The 17,376-nt window shown below is 40.9% G+C and overlaps 2 protein-coding genes across 2 annotated transcripts; both read right to left on the bottom strand.

Annotated features, from left to right (window-relative positions):
- Positions 1–2,137: 2,137 nt before the first annotated feature.
- zbtb8a (zinc finger and BTB domain containing 8A) lies at positions 2,138–7,399 on the bottom strand. The gene is made up of 4 exons (XM_086095051.1): positions 7,245–7,399; positions 5,166–6,049; positions 4,928–5,097; positions 2,138–3,650 (listed from the first exon to the last, which is right to left on the bottom strand). Exons 1-4 carry the CDS (start codon positions 7,307–7,309, stop codon positions 3,336–3,338), a joined length of 1,434 nt encoding a protein of 477 aa, XP_085951177.1. The 5' UTR covers positions 7,310–7,399; the 3' UTR covers positions 2,138–3,335.
- Positions 7,400–7,756: 357 nt separating this feature from the next.
- gale (UDP-galactose-4-epimerase) lies at positions 7,757–14,653 on the bottom strand. Its single transcript, XM_086095750.1, has 11 exons — positions 14,529–14,653; positions 13,920–14,043; positions 13,712–13,842; positions 12,290–12,403; positions 12,032–12,208; positions 11,842–11,955; positions 11,702–11,768; positions 8,784–8,869; positions 8,545–8,622; positions 8,312–8,426; positions 7,757–8,221 (listed from the first exon to the last, which is right to left on the bottom strand). The coding sequence occupies exons 2-11, from the start codon at positions 14,038–14,040 to the stop codon at positions 8,157–8,159; spliced, it is 1,068 nt and encodes a 355-aa protein (XP_085951876.1). The 5' UTR covers positions 14,041–14,043; positions 14,529–14,653; the 3' UTR covers positions 7,757–8,156.
- Between the last annotated feature and the right edge of the window lie 2,723 nt (positions 14,654–17,376).

Genomic DNA, 17,376 nt, shown 5'->3' with positions numbered 1-17,376 from the left:
CACAGCGGACTCCGTCCGGACCGTGTGCCGCTCCGTCTTTTATTCGTTAGCAAAAAGTTGTGAGCGTGAGAAACCGGGCTCTCCAAGCCCTCTCCCAGACACTCTCGAAAACATGTTTGCGAAGCAGGGAAGGCTGTAGTATAAACAAGGAAGAGTTCCCAGACTGATCCCGCCCTTTATTTACAAATTGTTAGGCACCTGGATTCATACAACAGTTCAGGACAACAACATATCCTTATATAAGAGGTTACATGAGGACATATCAAACCATGTTTTTTTTCCCCCTTCAACCTTTAATTCACAAATAATAAATGTTCATAGCAGTTGAAAGTACAGAAGATGCAAAAACGTCCGCGTTTTGGGAATCGAGCCATCCTACCTCACAGGATACATGAATGTCGCCCTTGAGTCCGGTCCAGACAGTAACACCGGCAAGTGTTTGTAATCCAATTGATTTCATTAATCAAACAACGTTTCAATGTGTACCGCTCCAAGGAAAGTTGAACTAAACCTTCCGCATACGTCTTCTTTACACAAGTAACGTTTAGAGGAAGCTGAGGATGACATTATCAATAACAAAAACACATTTGATGGAAGCACGGCTTAGAACGCTGAAAACTTGCCACACCATATGGAGTCGACTGGCGAGATCACATCATCCTGTGACGTCAATGAATACCATCAATAGACGGTACACGCCAGATGAATTACTTGGCTCTCTCAGTACAATCCCAACGCTCAAGTCATGCCTGCCATTAATAACGTAATGGCGGACTTGCTCTCCCACTCCCCCCTAGCTCTGCAGTAACTGGCCAAACAAGAAAGAAAATGACACAGATGGCTACGGGCAACAATATGATCTTTACTGAATATGTAGAGACTTTTTTTTTTTTACATGCTCGTGCGATAACAATCTGAAGACGCCCCTTCAGCTCCAGGATAAGCTAACTCGTTATTGTAGCAATGCCAAATGTTTTTGTATTTATACTGTACAACCAAGTTCCTTCTACCATATATCCCCCCTTTTGGGATTGACCAACCCAAACCAACCAGAGGGTCAAGCGGAAAACCTCCTTGGAAGGTGTTGTTATGAGTCATGTTTACCCGCGGGATTGTGTACGTCATAGAAATGAGTCGGAAAAGAATCTCCCCCTGTACGGGGTCAAATCAAACAAATCTCAACACATACCTGAATTAATCATGATGCACACTTAAAATGTTTGTAATTACATCCTCGTCATGTAATCCCTACAGTGCCAATCTGTCTAGAATGCGCTTTCACATCAGTAGGCCAATTAAGTGGTACATTTTGAAGTGAACTGTGCTGAATCACACTGAGCTACTTTGCACAACTTCTCCTTGCATAATGGCAAAATACATTTACTTCTGCAGGGTCAAATGTTGCCATTTGGGATTGTTACATGTCAATATTGCTAAAGTAACTTAGCAATTCTTCCCTATCCCGTCTCTTTTATTAATTTGGCATAGTGGAAGAAATGTACCCACTGTAACTATGAAACCCTCCAAACGGGGAACCTTGGAATAGGGACTTGACAGCGTAAAAAACTCCATGTGGCATCCAAGCCCATCATTCGAAAAGTGCTGACCTGCAAAGGTGTTGGAGGAACTTGCACCCTTCCACAGGGTCAAGGGTGAGCTCTCATAATGTCTGCTTGACGAGGGGGCTTTGTACAGTGGGCCCAACCATCTGAAGGTCTCACATTTTAACCATGATCCATTCACTTTGATGTATCGAGTATGGAGGACCCAAACTGCCAAAATTCTAAATAAATAAATAAATGACTAAAAGTGAAAATAAAAACAGATATAAAAATATAATTTGAAAATTAAATCCCCCAAAATAAAAAAATATATAAATGGAAATAAAAACAGTTATATATACATATATATATATATACACATACATTTGTATTAAATTTTTGAATTTTATTTTTTATATTCGTTTTTATTTTCACTTTCATTTATTAATTTTGAATGGTGGCAGTTTTGGTCCTCCATATTATGGAGCATTGTTGTCAACTGCAATTTGTCCCCAAAATGTATTTTACATATGAAACTGTAAATTGTTACTTGAATTAATATAACAATATTTTTAGGATGAAATTTCCAGCCATGGGAAGTTTACAAAAATATATTTAATGTGTCCAAAAGTAAAAAACAAAAAACAAAAACACTTTTAATTGGCTTAGCATCATAGTGCATATTACAAGGTAGCATTGCAATGACATGGTAAAAACAGACATTTTCATATTTTTCAGTTCTTCATTAAATAGTCCTCTGTAATTTTACACGTTCAACCAACGTATCTTGAAGCTGAATCTTCAAAAGTAAAAAATAGTTTTTCCATTTATACAAAAATTTTATATAACTCAAACAGTTGATCATTTAAAGGGGACCTCAACCCAAAAAAGATTCTTGAAAATAATATTTTATACGTGACCTCACCAGTGTAAACATGACAATCTGATTAATATTACATTTGTGGAATATGAGTTAGGTAGCAAAATCCAGCCATTCTTATCCATCTCACGGGGCGGCCATTTTGCCACCAATCACAGCTCAGCTTCAGAAAACAGGTGAGCTGTGATTGGTCGTTGCCTGAGCCCTGAGCAACATTGATGTCATCTTCAGTCGACAGCAATTGGCAAAGTGGCCGCCCCCTGAGATAGACAAAAACGGCTGGATTTTGCTTCATAACTCATATTCCACAAATGTAATATTAATCAGATTGTCATGTTTACACTAGTGAGGTCACGTATAAAATATTATTTACGGTTGAATTCCATTTTAAACACAGCAAAGGAAACACTCAAGTTGCATGCTTTAGATACTGCATATACATATACTTAAGGAGCTTCTCACAAAAGTAAAAAGATCTCAGTAAATGGAAAAATACAGCGTATCATAGTCAAGGCATGGTTATATATATGAAATTTGTTGCCCTTTGCATTAATCAGCACCCATGAAGTATCTCTCAGTTTCAAAAAGTTGGTGAAGTTTTGTAGATATATGTTGAGCGAAGTTATATTGTTTACGCTTTTCACCAGATATTCGGTTCTCCAAAAAGTTCCCCACATAAAAAGCTCAATTTTTCCACAACCGTCTCCTCCGGTTTTTGAAATGTTTTACTGCAGTTTGAGTTTAAGTGGGCATTCCAACCAGACTTCGCATTTTGACACATTATAATTTTGGTTGAAATCTTGCCAGATTGCTAATGGGATCACACCTTTGAAGCCTACATTTTCAGGCATGACTTTAACATGCTCACCCGCTGCTAATATTTACACATGCACGCAAACACGTTTGGTCCAATTTCACTGCAGCTCCTCATCACTATCATCCACTTGTTGAATGATGAGATCAGCGCCGGAGTCTTCGGCCAAGTCGTCGTCATCGGTTGCCATCCAGGCCTGATTACTCTGCTCCTCCTCACCGTCCACACCCAGTAAGAGGGCCGGCTCCTCATTGCTTCCGTCCAGACTTTCCATGGGCACAGTGTCACGGCCAACTTCGTGGACGCACAAAGGGCACATGCGGTAACGCCGTGTGCCCTCACACACCACTTGACCAGAGTCTTCAGTTACCGGACACTTGCACCTCCTGCATACCAGTTTCCTGGCTTGATGAATCTGAAAACAAGTGGCACACATCACATAGTATTGTTATTTGGTTTGGTATTCTGTATCTGCTACTGTACGCTATATGGACAGAAATATAGAGACAGGCTTCTCAAATAATTGTACTATAGGTTAAGGTCAGGGCCAGGGTTAGGGTCAGCAACTTTTCCTGTCAAAAGAGCCATTTTAAGCCAAATTTAAAAAAAAACTCAAAACATTTAAAGATTGTTATGAAGGAAAGTGTTAGCCGAATGAGCTAATTGGAGCTGCAGCATAACACAAAATTATGCAGCATACAATACTTTGACATTCATTTTCTTCGACCTTTCGTCTTTTACCGTAATTTTTGTGTGTAATTTTTCATACTTTGTTTGTCAGACTTTTTGTTGTTGTTGATTTTTCTGCCTTTCTGTCAAACTTCTGCCATTTTTGGCAATTTTATGGACATAAGGTCATTTTCTGTGTCCTTCCTTTTTTGGGACATTTAATGGCTATTTTTGAACATCTTTCATCATTTTTGGTAGAGACTTCATGGTAATTTTCAGGATTTCTTCTCTTGTTTGTGCACATTTTATAGTTACTTTTTGAACTGTTTATTTTCTGCCTTTTATTTTTTATTATTATTAAATTTTCTGACTTTTTAGCAATTATTTAAAAAAATTATGGTAATTTTCTTCTTTTATTTTTTGACCTTTGAGGTTACATTTTGAACATTTTATTTTCTGCCTCTTTTATTCAATTCTCTGACATTTTGAGCAAATTCATGAACATTTTATGTTTTATTTATTATTATACAGTAATTTATGTTCACTTTTTGGACATTTTTAGGTAATTAGAAAAAAAAATTCTGATAACTAAAAAAAATATGGACTATGATATTTTTAAAAATATTTAATTATTCATTTTTTTAACTAAAGCATTAATTAAATGAATTAATAACAATTATTTTATCTAAAAAGTATAAATAAATATATATATATATATTTTTTAAGCGATCCATAGGTAGCCACAGGAGAGGGACTAAAGAGCCACATTTCGCTCTAGAGCCGCAGGTTGCAGACCGGTAGGTTAGGTTGGTCTTCCAGCAGATTCTTGACACACAGATTGAGGTCCTGACTGGACAATCTGGATGAATGAACAATCATTCCCACAGTCCCAAAATCTTGTAGTAAGTCTTTAAAAAAAAATCTGCAGAAGGGATCCTGTCTTCCTACTGGTGGTAATGTCAAGGTTTCCTAATACCTTTGGCAAAAAAGGAAAACAATAATTGTGAGCTTATTTATGCATACCGTCTCAAAGTGGCTGCGGAGGTGCTCCAGGCGAGTAAATCGCTTACTGCAGGCCTGACATGGATATGGTCTCTCACCAGTGTGACAGCGCAAGTGACGCTTTAGGTCAGCCTTCCTTTTCACCGTGTGTGTACAGAAAGGGCATTTGAAGCGCATTACGGTATTGGATTCTGTAAGGCAGACGGAGAAGCTGTTGGAATCAACATTTTTACCACATTTCTCTCCAAACTTCTCTTACCATTTTCAGTAAAGTTTGCAACCACACCCACAATTGGTGGTAAATTGGCATAAAGCTCATCAACCTTCTCCGCCTTTCGTGTGCTGGCCTCCTGAATGTCTGGGTCGTCATGCTGGTTTGAGTGGGTGCTGTTGGTCGCCTTCCTCTTATTCGCACCTTTGGTACGCCGCCGCTCTGACACTGGCAAAGTATACAAAGGATCCTGGGGGTCCTCTAACTCTGCGTTGAGCTCATTGGCAGGACTACTTGGCTCGGTCTTCAAGGCTGCACCTGAAATGTCCTGCTCCAAATCTTTGCCCATGTAGCTTGACTGGGATCTGGAGCTGTCCCTGGTCCAAAGTGCAGGTGGCGGACTGTCAGAACGTTGTTCTGGCTGCGGATGCTGCTGATGCTGCTGCTCTACAGTTTCCTCCCCAGCCCCGCTGGTGAAGCTGCAAGTCTCTGACAAGCTGTGACAACGATCACTGTCTTCATCTTTCACACTGATATCCAAAGAGGATTTGATGAAATTCTTGCAGTAGTTGATGACATTGTTCATCTGCAAGTAACTGGCTGCAGACATCACCTCAATCACATTGTGACCCGAAAGGTCCAGCTGGCCCGAATAAATGAAGTCCAGGATGACTGTAAAGATCTCAGGGCTGAAAGAGTCAAAGGTGGCATTAGTAGACTCCGACATGCCGTCGAGGCCTTGGGTCAGCAGCATGCGGAAGTAGCCGCTGCTGGCGCACAGGACGTTGCGGTGGGCCCTGAAGAGGTGGCCTTCCACCAGCACGCTGAAGTCGCAGAAGAGCTCTTGACGTCTCTGCTGGTTGAGCTGCTTCAGCAGGTTGGTTTGGTGAGCCACCGTGATGTCGGCCGTGTTGAACCATCTCTGAGGCTGTCTGGAGGACATAGCGCATGACAGTGTCAACCTCATCGATAGAACTAGCATCAAGCACTTGTGTTATTGTACATGTAATTTAATTGAAGTACAACTGTGCGATTTAATTAGATTAACAAAACAAACAAACAAGAAGCTGAATAAAAGCTGTATAAAACATTCTGCAATAACTGCATTATAATGAGAAGGGTTTTCAATATTGGTTACCTAGGCCAAATGCAGTGCAGTTTTACGCCACTTTACTGTACAATATAACCATAACCATAAATTGATTTTTATATGAATATCTCTGTAAATTGTCACTAATCGATGCTGTTGTCTTCACTTATATGACATAGCAGACGCTCCGCCTACTCAACCACAATCTGAGCAACCATTGGCTAAACTCGCCGTCAATCAAACGCCGTCATCTATGGGCTACACCCGACACCAGGCAGGGAGCTTCGGGTGACAAATCCCTGTAATCACCCTTAATGGAGGTGCGTTGAACGTCGAATATCTGATGATACAAACACACTAGAGAACGGGCAGAGGGAATGCAACATCGTGAAGGGGCACGAGATTTTTTTTTAATACACTAAACCGCATTCATACCTTTTTTCCCTCCCCAGTAACCTATTTTCCCATCTTCATGTCGACTACGACACACATTCGTTTTTAATTATGCGATCCAGCCTAAAAGGTTTACATCGCCCGATATAACCCACCCGCCCGTATTATACCACGGTGTCCCAAATCTTCAATAAAGGAATGTAAAAATAAAGTCTACACATTTCAATTCGCGGCTAATTCAGGCGTGTGGAGCTGCAGAAGAGTGCGGTAGTCCTGCGAGGGTAAAGCGGGCAGCGGCGCACCAGAGCAGCCCACTGTGTCCTGGAGCGACGCCCACTTCAGGCTCCGACCAGCACACAATGGAAAATAAACCTCCGAACAGAGCGTAGGGTTGGCTTGTATTAGCATACAATTATCCTGGGGAAATCCATCTATGCATTATACGCGAAAACGCCCGTTTTATTCAAGTGCACCCCCCACCCCACCCTCACACACTTCTCGCCGGAGGTCCGGAGCAAAGCGAACAGCGGGGAGGATTCGCCTCGCTTACCCGAACGCAGCGACTCTCTCCCGGCGCGAGCATTCGACAGGACCCGCTTACGCCCCTCGCCATGATACCCGTGATAAAACCCATCGATACTCACTGGTGGTTGGATTCACCCGACGCCCGATAGAGCCTGTTCTCCCCGTCGTCGGTCACAAGATCCATTTTTGGATTCCCTGCAGGCTTTTAGTTGGCCTTTTTCTCTCGATCAGGGTCCACAGTCAGCCACTTCCTGCTCAGCCCTAAAGACCGAAACCCGGCGAGAGAGACTGGAGCGCTGTGCTGACGTGGGTGTTTTATTAACTGGGTGCCCGAGGGTTCAAGGAGCCATTTAAAGCCCCAGCACCATGCTTAGTAGATGCTCTTGGATGCAATGTCACATTTGATAAGAATTCAAATACTTTTAAAAGTCAAAATAGCAGCTATGCCGTAGTGACCCGAGAAAGTCAAATGGCTGAAGTTGGTTGTCAGACCATTCAACAAACACGTTCATGTTGTGGCAAGCAATGGGCTTGTGTCTGTTCTGTTGGACAATCAAGGTGACACCAAAATGTGATATAATTGTTTCACGAGTATGGCTTGCAGATCAATAGAGAAAGAGAAAGGCACGAATAAAGCACATAACATTTATTTTTCAACAATCTCTTCAAAGTAATGGAATGGAACCCTAATCATAGGGCACATTTTGCATACAGCAGTACTTGGAATATTAAATTAACACCCTTTACAGCTTTTAAGAGGATAAAAGACCCACCATTATTATATTTGATCTAATTATACAATTTAGTGTCATTAATTTACTAGACAAGATTTTTTTGCTTTCAGTTAGGCGTGTAGGGTTCATTTGAAACAAACACCCACTTCAGTAACTAAATATTTAAGTTCCCTTCTCATTAGGTTAAAAACAAAGCATTCATTCGTATTACCCTCAGTGTTTTACAAGGTATGAAAAAAACTGTTTGCTTTGGCCCTTTGATTTAGCAAAAAAAATTAAATAAAAACAGGAATAGTGTCAAGACGTTCCCTCTTTGGAATATCCGGTGGGGTTCATCGACTGCCAGCGCCAAACATCTTCACCTACATGCAAACGGATACATTATGAGCTTTACATACAATACTTAAAAAAACAAACACTTTTTTAAAGAAGGACGTTGTGGGGAAAATTACACATTCTTTCCAGTGCAAATTCAGCCTTCCAGCCTAGCTCCTTCTCAGCCAGGCAAGGGTCAGCATAACAGCATGCTGCATCTCCTTCTCGACGAGTGGCAATCTTGTAGGGAATCTACAGAGATAAGATGGCACCTTCACTTCACAGAATATTGCCGTGTTCCTGTTTCAAGTTTCAGTTAATTGAGAGGATGACTTTATTTTGAAGAGGAAATACTTCCTCTATGACTCACTTCCTTCCCAGATGCCTTCTTCATTGCATTTACCATTTGGAGCACAGAGTAACCTACTCCTGTTCCGAGGTTGTAAACCTATAGATATGAAGAAAAAAAAAATTATATAAATGAATGTAAGACATTGGAAATGCAGTAACACCAAACAAAATGCCACAAAAGGTGCAAAATAGTGACTGAGCCTGTCACTATGCGTTGCTGGCATAGTTGAGCCAAGAAATTTGAACTTGTTTTGTTACCTTGCAGCCACAGTTGTCCTTCAGCTTCTTCAGCGCAGCTGTGTGTCCCTTTGCCAAATCCACAACATGAATATAATCTCTCACACCTTGAAAGAGAAAATACATACATAGATTCAATAGTGATACAAATATTTCTCGAAAGCAGGGTATACACTAGGGGTGTGCCCAAATTTTTTTGTACGATTCAAAATCGATTTTAAATGTCCCACAGTCGATTTTATTTAAATTATTTTATACTTTCTTGCCGTTGTTTGTGTGTACCTTCAATGGGCGTACTGCTCATGTTGTACACGATTTGGCCACTTAGGGGCAGTGTGGTTACGCGCGTTCTGATACACTGTTAAGTAGTAGCCACATTAGAGAGTAGAAGGAAAACGTCACGATCAAGTTATGCCAATAAAAGTTGCTTTTTTTCAGCGTAGGAGAAGCATATGCCGGTGAGTAATGTTAACATGCTTCTCTGTATAAATCTTTGAAGTGTTTTGTATGAATAGCTGTTCTTTTGAGTGATAAAAGTGCCGCGAGTAGCGCGCTAATTAGCATTAGCGAGCCGTACTGGAGTAGATCATGACGATACTTTGCACATCTATAAATTGAAGCAGAAATCATCGTCAATCAAATCATTTTGAATAAAAAATGGTTCTGAATCGAAACGCAGACCAAAAAATCTGAATCGAATCGTGAGACAGTCAAAGATACCCACCCCTAGTATACACGTACTAAAAATTGGGACAAATTTGAGCATTTGAGTTTCCTATTGTCTCGAGGCGCCATAGAGGCAACGGGAGTGAGGAGAGAGAAGACAGGCTGTAAACTACACACTGGTTAGCGTGGTTGTTGACTTAATAATCTTTTCTGTGTTATCATTAAAGAGTTTGTTGTTAGCTCACCGCTTGGCCTAATTCACTTCTGCAACACTACAATAAACTGGACTACCAGTTGCCAGCCATCTTGCGTTGCCTCTGTTAATGTCAACTTCTGCCAATAAACAGGAGAAGAACTCTTCCAGAACTGCAAAATGTAACATCTCATTTTAATACTGAATTAGAGCTGGTCACATCACTTAATAAAATTGATTTGAAAAACATTATTCCATTTTGTCACGATAATACCGACGACGGTGAAATTTACTGATGGTCAAAAATTAGTGGCTGTAATTTAGCGAGGAGTGCCGTATAAATAGCAATGGCGGATTGACGATTACAGTTTGGTTTGCCTTGAAATAATGACGGGTTGACAATTACAGATGTGTGTCCGGTCTGTTGACGAATGACGGACCATCAAAATCCATTGACACGCCCACCACTGCAAATAAGCTAACAGGTAGCCACCTTCTACTAGTTACTCTTTCTTTGTATTTGTGGCACCACACTGCCTCTCACAGGTTAGTCTTGGTACTATGACACACATCTGGTTTCAAGGAGGGTGGGCGGGGTTCGACTCATAATTGTTGGAGGTATGGTTTTGTGTTGTGTGCCGTGTTGGTCATCTCGATGATTATGCAAATTCAGCTGTGCGAACGCCCGCGCTCCTGGTTGGTGGACTGTTTTCACGCTCGCTCCTGGTTGGCTGCTGTCCTCGGGTTCCTCGTGCGTCAGTTTTGTATGCGCTGTTTACAAACAGCAACAGAAATCCGTCTGACTTATTTTTTCATCTCATGTCGCCACAGTAGCGAGGTTGGAAGAGGTAATAGAAATATTTGGGGGAAATGAGGGGACGCTCCTCGACTTCATTTCATTGAGAAGTCTACCGGCGATGACGCGAGTTTGTGATGAACCGTCTGCAGGGCTGAATTTCTACTGTCGCCACACGTGTCAACTTTATGCTTCATGTTTCAAGTGTGATTATTATAAAGACAAATAAAAAAATTAACAGTGTCACTCAAAACAGCTTTGTATATATTCACAGATGTGTCAATAGTCTCCCGTCCCAGCACTCTCTCCCGCCCGCGCAGAGCGCATATCAGGCTTTTGATGACGTGTGAATCGGATGCGTGCAGATGAGCGTTCACAGTGCAGACGCATTGCATAGATATCCGATTTATATCCACATACGAAAGAGGCCCAGGTCGGGTGTAAAAAAAATCTGAATTGTACTATTCACACTGCATGAAAAAATCAGATACTTATGAAAAATAATCTGAATTGAGCTGTGTGAACGCAGCCTTATTCACAAAGACGTAAACCCTCGCCTCACCTTTTCTTGTGAATGACTGAGCAAATTTAGAGAAGCTCCTTTTATAACCAATGATGGTAGGCCCCTGTTCTCAATTAGCCAGTTCAACAGGTGTTTGATGAGCATTCCTCAACTTTCTCAGTCTTTTTTTTTTTGTCCAGCTTTTTTGGAACATGCTGCAGACATAAAATTCTAAGTTGATTATTATTTGCTAAAACAATAAAGTTGATCAGTTAAATCATTGTATTTTGTTCATTCTAACTCCAATTGATTTGGGTTTATAAAAATCATCATGTATGTACCCTGCCTTAAAAGGATACTTGACTCACTGAGCCATTTTTAGCAGTGAAACGTTAATATTTTGTCCAGAATTAATTTGATAACTTCATTATTTTTCATGTACAATTAATATCTTTAAAAACAAAATTTTCCATTTGCTGTCAACTGAAGATGACATCGCCCGTGCTGAGGAAGTAGGTAACGACTAATCACGGCTCACCTGTTTTCTTGGTTTGGTCAGTAAACTGAGCTACGATTGGTCGTTACCTACTTCCTCAGCAAAGGTGACGTCATCTTAAGTTGACAGCAAGTGGATAAATGAGTTTTTAAAAGTATTCATTCCACATGAAAAATAATGAAGTTATCACATTAATTATAGACAAAACATAAACTTTTTACTGCTGAAAACAGCTCAATAAGTCAAGTATCCCTTTTAAGTTCCATACAAATGTGATATTTGATACCTGTCCCATCCAGTGTGTCATAGTCATTTCCAAAAACACTGAGGCACTCTCTTCTCCCAACAGCAACCTATTATAAAGACATAGTGTGATGAAATGCCAAGCATCATGGTAGAACCACACAAATCTTAGCATTCAAGTACCTGGGCGACGTATGGTAGTAAATTGTTGGGGATACCCTGAGGGTCCTCTCCGATGAGGCCAGAGGAATGAGCGCCGATGGGGTTGAAATATCGCAGCAATACCGAATTCCAACTCTGTTCACACAGCAAACGATAATGATAACTGTTCACGGATGCAGGTGTGCACGCCTCCCTAGCGCCAGCTCAGTACCTTGTTGGCCTTACAGTGGTCCTTGATCATCTCCTCTATGAAGAACTTGGTCTTGCCGTAAGGGTTGGTACAGTTGCCGACAGGGTGCTGCTCATCGATGGGCAGACGCTGAGGTTCACCGTACACGGTGGCCGAACTGCTGAACACCAGATTGTGCACGCCGTGAGCCTGCATCACCTGCAGCAAATGCAGTTGCACGCCATTATGGAATGATAGAGGCTTGGCGAGCGTGCGGTTCATCAAGATACTTTAACTGACCTCAAGTAGGTTCATGGAGGCGGTAAGGTTGACCCTGTAGTAGCGTAATGGCTCCTGCACAGACTCTCCAACGGCCTTCAGGCCAGCAAAGTGCATCACGGCGCTGAAAGAATGCTGTGACACACATGAGATTGCAAATATTCAAGTTCAGTTGTCTTCCCAGCAAAAAGAGGCACAGCGATGAGATATTTTAAATGCACTGAAAAAGAGGACATTGGATTGAGAAGTAGTTTTTCTAGCAGCAGAAATATGTCTTGTGGGGTCCCACAGGGAAGTTGTTTAGAGCCAAAATGATTGCTGATGTGATCATGTATGCAGATTACTCAAAAATGTGTTCTATACATCATCATCTTCAATTGTACCGAGAGACACACTTGAGGTGGACTTGAATACCATTATCAAATGGGTGAGAGTGAACCAGCTGGTATTAATACCAAATCTAAATCTATTTTATTTGGAGGCAAGAATGTTCTTGTTAATGCTACTGCACTCAATTTATATGTTGATAAGATACAAGTCGAGCAAGTGTTAAAGGCTAAATTACTCCGAGTGAATTTAGATAATTTACTGTCTTGATTTGATCAGATTGCTGATTATGTTTCAAAGATGGGACGGGCTTTGCAATTTCAAGGAAATGTTCTGCTTTAGTTCCATCGTGGATAATGCCTGATGTTGTTCGATCAATTGTTTTGTCAAATTTTTGTGTAGTGCACTGTTTTTTGGTCAAGTGCTCCTGGAAAAGCTCTTAAAAAAATTCCAAATTGTATGGCACTGGAATTTCTTGAAAAAGAAAGTCGGTCTGGACAGGCGTCCATAGACAGCGATTTTGCACCGGTCGAAAACAGGCCGGCCAATCAAATTAGTCTATTTGCGTGACGACGTCTTCGCCAACGCTGTTCGAATATCAAAACAGAGTGACTCATGACACCATGAATCTTCAAGTTTTTCCCGCAATTACGACATAATTCATTCACTACTGTCTCTCTTTGGCTAGTAACCATGTTGGATTTTTACTCTGTCTCCGCAAAAAAATAAAAAATAAAAAATAAAATAAAAAAGGAGACTTCAACGAGTCGCTTTTCTGACGTCACGTCCGCTCTCCACTCATTAGGTCATTCCGCTGTCTGTTAGCTCAGGTTTGCCCCGCCTTAAAAATGCGACTGATAGGGAGGTTGACCAGACTTACTCCGGCAAAGTCGCAAGTGAGTCTGGATTTCCAGGCTAACTGGAATAGTGCACCACATGTTTATGTGAACAGATGTATTTTAAATAATAATAATTAATGTATAATTATTTTTGATGCTCTGTATAGATGTAGTAGCAATTGAATCATGCATGGTTATAAATTTAGGGCTGATTAAGCGTATCGCAAATTGTAGAATTCATGTACTTAGATGAATCATGTTGGATGGGCGCACTTACCTTTTTGAAAATTGCTTCCAGGGCAGCTCTGTCCAGAAGGTCGAGTTCACTAAACTCAATGCTGGTGTCCAGAATCTTCTCTATCCTAAGTATGCTCTCTGGCTTACCCCCTTCTCCTGCATCCACAGCACCTACTCGCATTATGAGCACATAAGACCATACCTGGCTAAAAACACACACACACACTCACACTCCGAATGCCGCTTACCCCTGACAGCATTGCTGAAATTATCAACCACAATGGGCTGGTAGCCTGCTTCAATAAGCGCCAGCACGCAGTGACTTCCGATGTAGCCTGCGCCGCCTGTGACCAGCACCTTCTCTGCCATTCTCTGCATGTCAAATACAGCATATCATCATCATCATCATCATCATCAACCGTCAATACGCAGCTGTGGGAAACCAGGATGTTAAATTCAGATTTACAACACACTCTTTTTATGACAACAGTAAAATGAAGTCGCAAAGCTGTAAAATCAGAGAGGGGAAAAGCTGATTTTTCAATATTTTATTTTTTATTAAAAAGTAATTAATCTGTCTCGATTATATTTTTGCGAAATTTTGTGCTCACGCGCTGTGTTCACACCTGTGCATCTCATTCTAAAATGTATGAATTATTTTTTTGACAGGGAGTTGCGCTCACTTCAGAGTTTGGATAGGGCTTTAATAGTTTCGATGGTAGAGTTTGGAGACAGATTTTTTCATTTTAAATACGCGTCATCATTTACCCAAAGCTGACCAATTAAACGCAGAGTTCATATATCGCCACCAACTTCTTTGACAGACTACCAGGCTATTTCCGAGTGGAAATACTCACTTAGATAATTTTCCGGTGGTCGTGAAATAAGAAGAACGCGTAGAATTGAAAGCGTCCGAGCGTGCCTCCCCTGCAAACGTCTTTACTTCCTCTCATACGTACAAGAGTGAAGTTTAGTTCACCATTGGAACGCGACTTCCTATGAGAAAACTTTCAAAGTAAAATAATACACTATTTAAAATCACAACTACTAAAATCACAAATCACAAACTACGCTCTGATAAACTTGAAATAAGACCCATATATTTATTATTATATATTTTAAATATTTACCACGGTTGATAACATCGCCATATACTCTGTAATACTAAAACTACAGTGTTATTTTGAAAAGTTTTGCCCTGCGCGTCCGTCTCGTTTGCGGAAGATGGTTACGTCACGTAGCACTGACGTCAGCTCGTAAGTAAACGTAGCCGAGCACCTACCTACTTACAGAAAGGTGATTGTAAGCACTAAGCAGGCCTACCTGAGTCTGCGATGACATGGCAGTGAAGGAGAGGAAAAGTGCCACGTTTCACTTCGGGGGGGTGGGTGGGGGTGGGGGGTGGGGGGTGCAGGATAACAACAGGATTCTTTAGATTCGCAATTAGAATTACTGCAATAATAATATTAATAATAAAATTAAAAAATATATATTTTTAAAAAGATTCTTAACAACATCCTAAATATGTGAACTATTCCAATAATTGCAAAACCTTACATTGTGTAATATATCATAATCATAATTGTAATCATAATCATCATAATGTTCAGTCATAATAATATCATAATCTATATTATCCGAAGGACAATCACAGTGTTGATTTTTCCTACCTTGTAAAAAGTGAAAGAATGAAAGAAAAGAATATGAAGAAACAAACTATATTATTTGATTGCAATGTTTTGTCGTATGCTCTACCTCCATTTCCAGGATCTAAAATCTATTTGGCAGTCAGTATCACCAAGTCTGTTTGGTGTCCTCGTCAGAATCATAAATGTAGCAGATCCATGAAACTCACAGGGTTTTATTAGCTTTATTTATATAGCTCATTCGGATAAGCGTTACAGATAAAGGCTGGATTTCATACAAAGGAAACTCATACAAAGGCTCACTGTACTTCACAGTCACACAACCAAAGACACAAACACTTAAAAAACATAAACACAACAACTTGAGATCTGGGAAAACAAAAAGGAACCAGGAAAAAGTGGCCAAACCTTTGCAATGATAATTCCCTTGTTCATGTTTTCCTTTATATTTCATGGGATGTACATTATGTGATGTTGGCATGTCCTACACATAGTTCTGCTAACTAGCCTACAGTGTGCGTAAAAACTGGTTAAATGACACTAAATCAAAACTTGTATATATGGTTTTGTTGTCCACAACAAGTCATTTGATAAAACAAGTAATTTTGATATTCTATGTTACATTTTCATAATCAAGTTGAGAATGTATGTGTCTGACTTTAATCACCGTGGATGTTTACGACAACACACACCAACATCAAGACACTGTACGGAACTGTTTTGTAAAATTGTTAACATTTCACGTTTAAATGCTCTTCCACTAGATGGCAGAAGGTGCACAACTATAACCAGTGTGTCGTTCTGTTGCCATTCATACAAAGGAATACAAGCTTTGTGTTTACCTCCACAGGTCCACATTTCATACTGATGACGTTTTTGTGACATTTTTTTTTTGTGGGTAGTGCACTGTGAGAGGTTTCTAATGTAAAATATGCATCTTTGCTCAGGTAATGTTGTGAAAACCGAGTCGACAGTAAAGAAAAAAAAAGTTTGCTTATCTTCACCTTTCTACTGCACCTTGTGACAATATCTTGACTCTTCTTGTTGGCATATGTCTCCACCCTCAAATCACGATGTGTGATAATTGATCGGAGTCACCTTTAAAAACATACGCTGCTTTGATTCACTGATGGGAGCAAAAAAAGAAGGTAATGGATGGAATGAGCGAGGGTGTGACCATCCGCGGGGTCCCCATCTGATTCTCTTCATCTCTCTCCACCAGAGTGCCAGTTAATCCTCTCCTCATCCCCCCCGACTCACAGCAGGATGCAGCGGCCCCCACTGAAAGGCGAGCCGCATTACCGCCAAGAACTTTTCCCTCTCGTGCTTGTCTGTTAGTCAAAGCTGATAGGAGATTACAGGCCTGCAGCGACACCACACCACGACTCTCCATCTTATCTCCAATCACTTTCAAACCCCTTCTCCTCGCCATCTTTCTTCATCCGGACTCTGCAGCATTTCATCGTCATCAACTTTCACTTGCTGCTGCCCTCCTGCCCTTTTCACCGCGTCTTCCGAGACTTAATGACATGACAGATTGAATCGGAGGCGGAGAAGATAGTGTGTGTGTGTGTGTGTTTGGGGGGGTGGGGGGTTTGCCCCCCCTCCACAAAATGATGTCATGAGGGCATTTGTCCTCCTGGTGTGGAGGCTTCCCTTCCTCTGCTAATTACCTTGTACAAACTCCAATCTGATACGGCGGATATGAGGCCCAAACACAATTATTGTGGGCTAACAAAGAGATATTGAGATTCAGGGAAGGGGAGCGGGGCTGCAAGTAAGATGGTATGGTCAGCATACACACGCACAAATACACGTACACACAGGCCGCACACGCACATCAATACAACCACTTGTCCTTCTCCTCCATTCCCTCAGATAGGCTAATGTTATTACTGTGGTAATTATGCTCATTAGTGCCAGCAGCTGTAGAGAGCCCACTGCTTGCTGTTCAAACCCCACCCCGGCCATTTCTGTTCTGTTTTGCCTCCCATTTTTGTGCTCTTCTCATTTTCAGACATGCTAGATTGCTGCAATAGTGAGAGAGAAAAAGAGAAAA

The sequence above is a fragment of the Leptonotus elevatus genome, chromosome 14, assembly GCF_054856555.1.
Source record: "Leptonotus elevatus isolate MCC_2025b chromosome 14, RoL_Lele_1.0, whole genome shotgun sequence".
Classification (NCBI taxonomy): Eukaryota; Metazoa; Chordata; class Actinopteri; order Syngnathiformes; family Syngnathidae; genus Leptonotus; species Leptonotus elevatus.
Note: the sequence above shows the minus strand (reverse complement) of the source record. Positions and strands in the feature narration are given on the sequence as shown.

Coding starts and splice junctions, on each gene's coding strand:
- zbtb8a (XM_086095051.1), bottom strand. CDS start 7,309: ATGGATCTTGTGACCGACGACGGGGAGAACAGGCTCTATCGGGCGTCG. Junction 5,098..5,165: donor TGCAAACTTTACTGAAAATG/GTAAGAGAAGTT, acceptor TCTGCCTTACAG/AATCCAATACCGTAATGCGC. Junction 3,651..4,927: donor TCCGCAGCCACTTTGAGACG/GTATGCATAAAT, acceptor ACTTGTTTTCAG/ATTCATCAAGCCAGGAAACT.
- gale (XM_086095750.1), bottom strand. CDS start 14,040: ATGGCAGAGAAGGTGCTGGTCACAGGCGGCGCAGGCTACATCGGAAGT. Junction 8,870..11,701: donor TGACACACTGGATGGGACAG/GTATCAAATATC, acceptor TTCTCTTTCAAG/GTGTGAGAGATTATATTCAT. Junction 8,427..8,544: donor AGAAGGCATCTGGGAAGGAA/GTGAGTCATAGA, acceptor TTATCTCTGTAG/ATTCCCTACAAGATTGCCAC.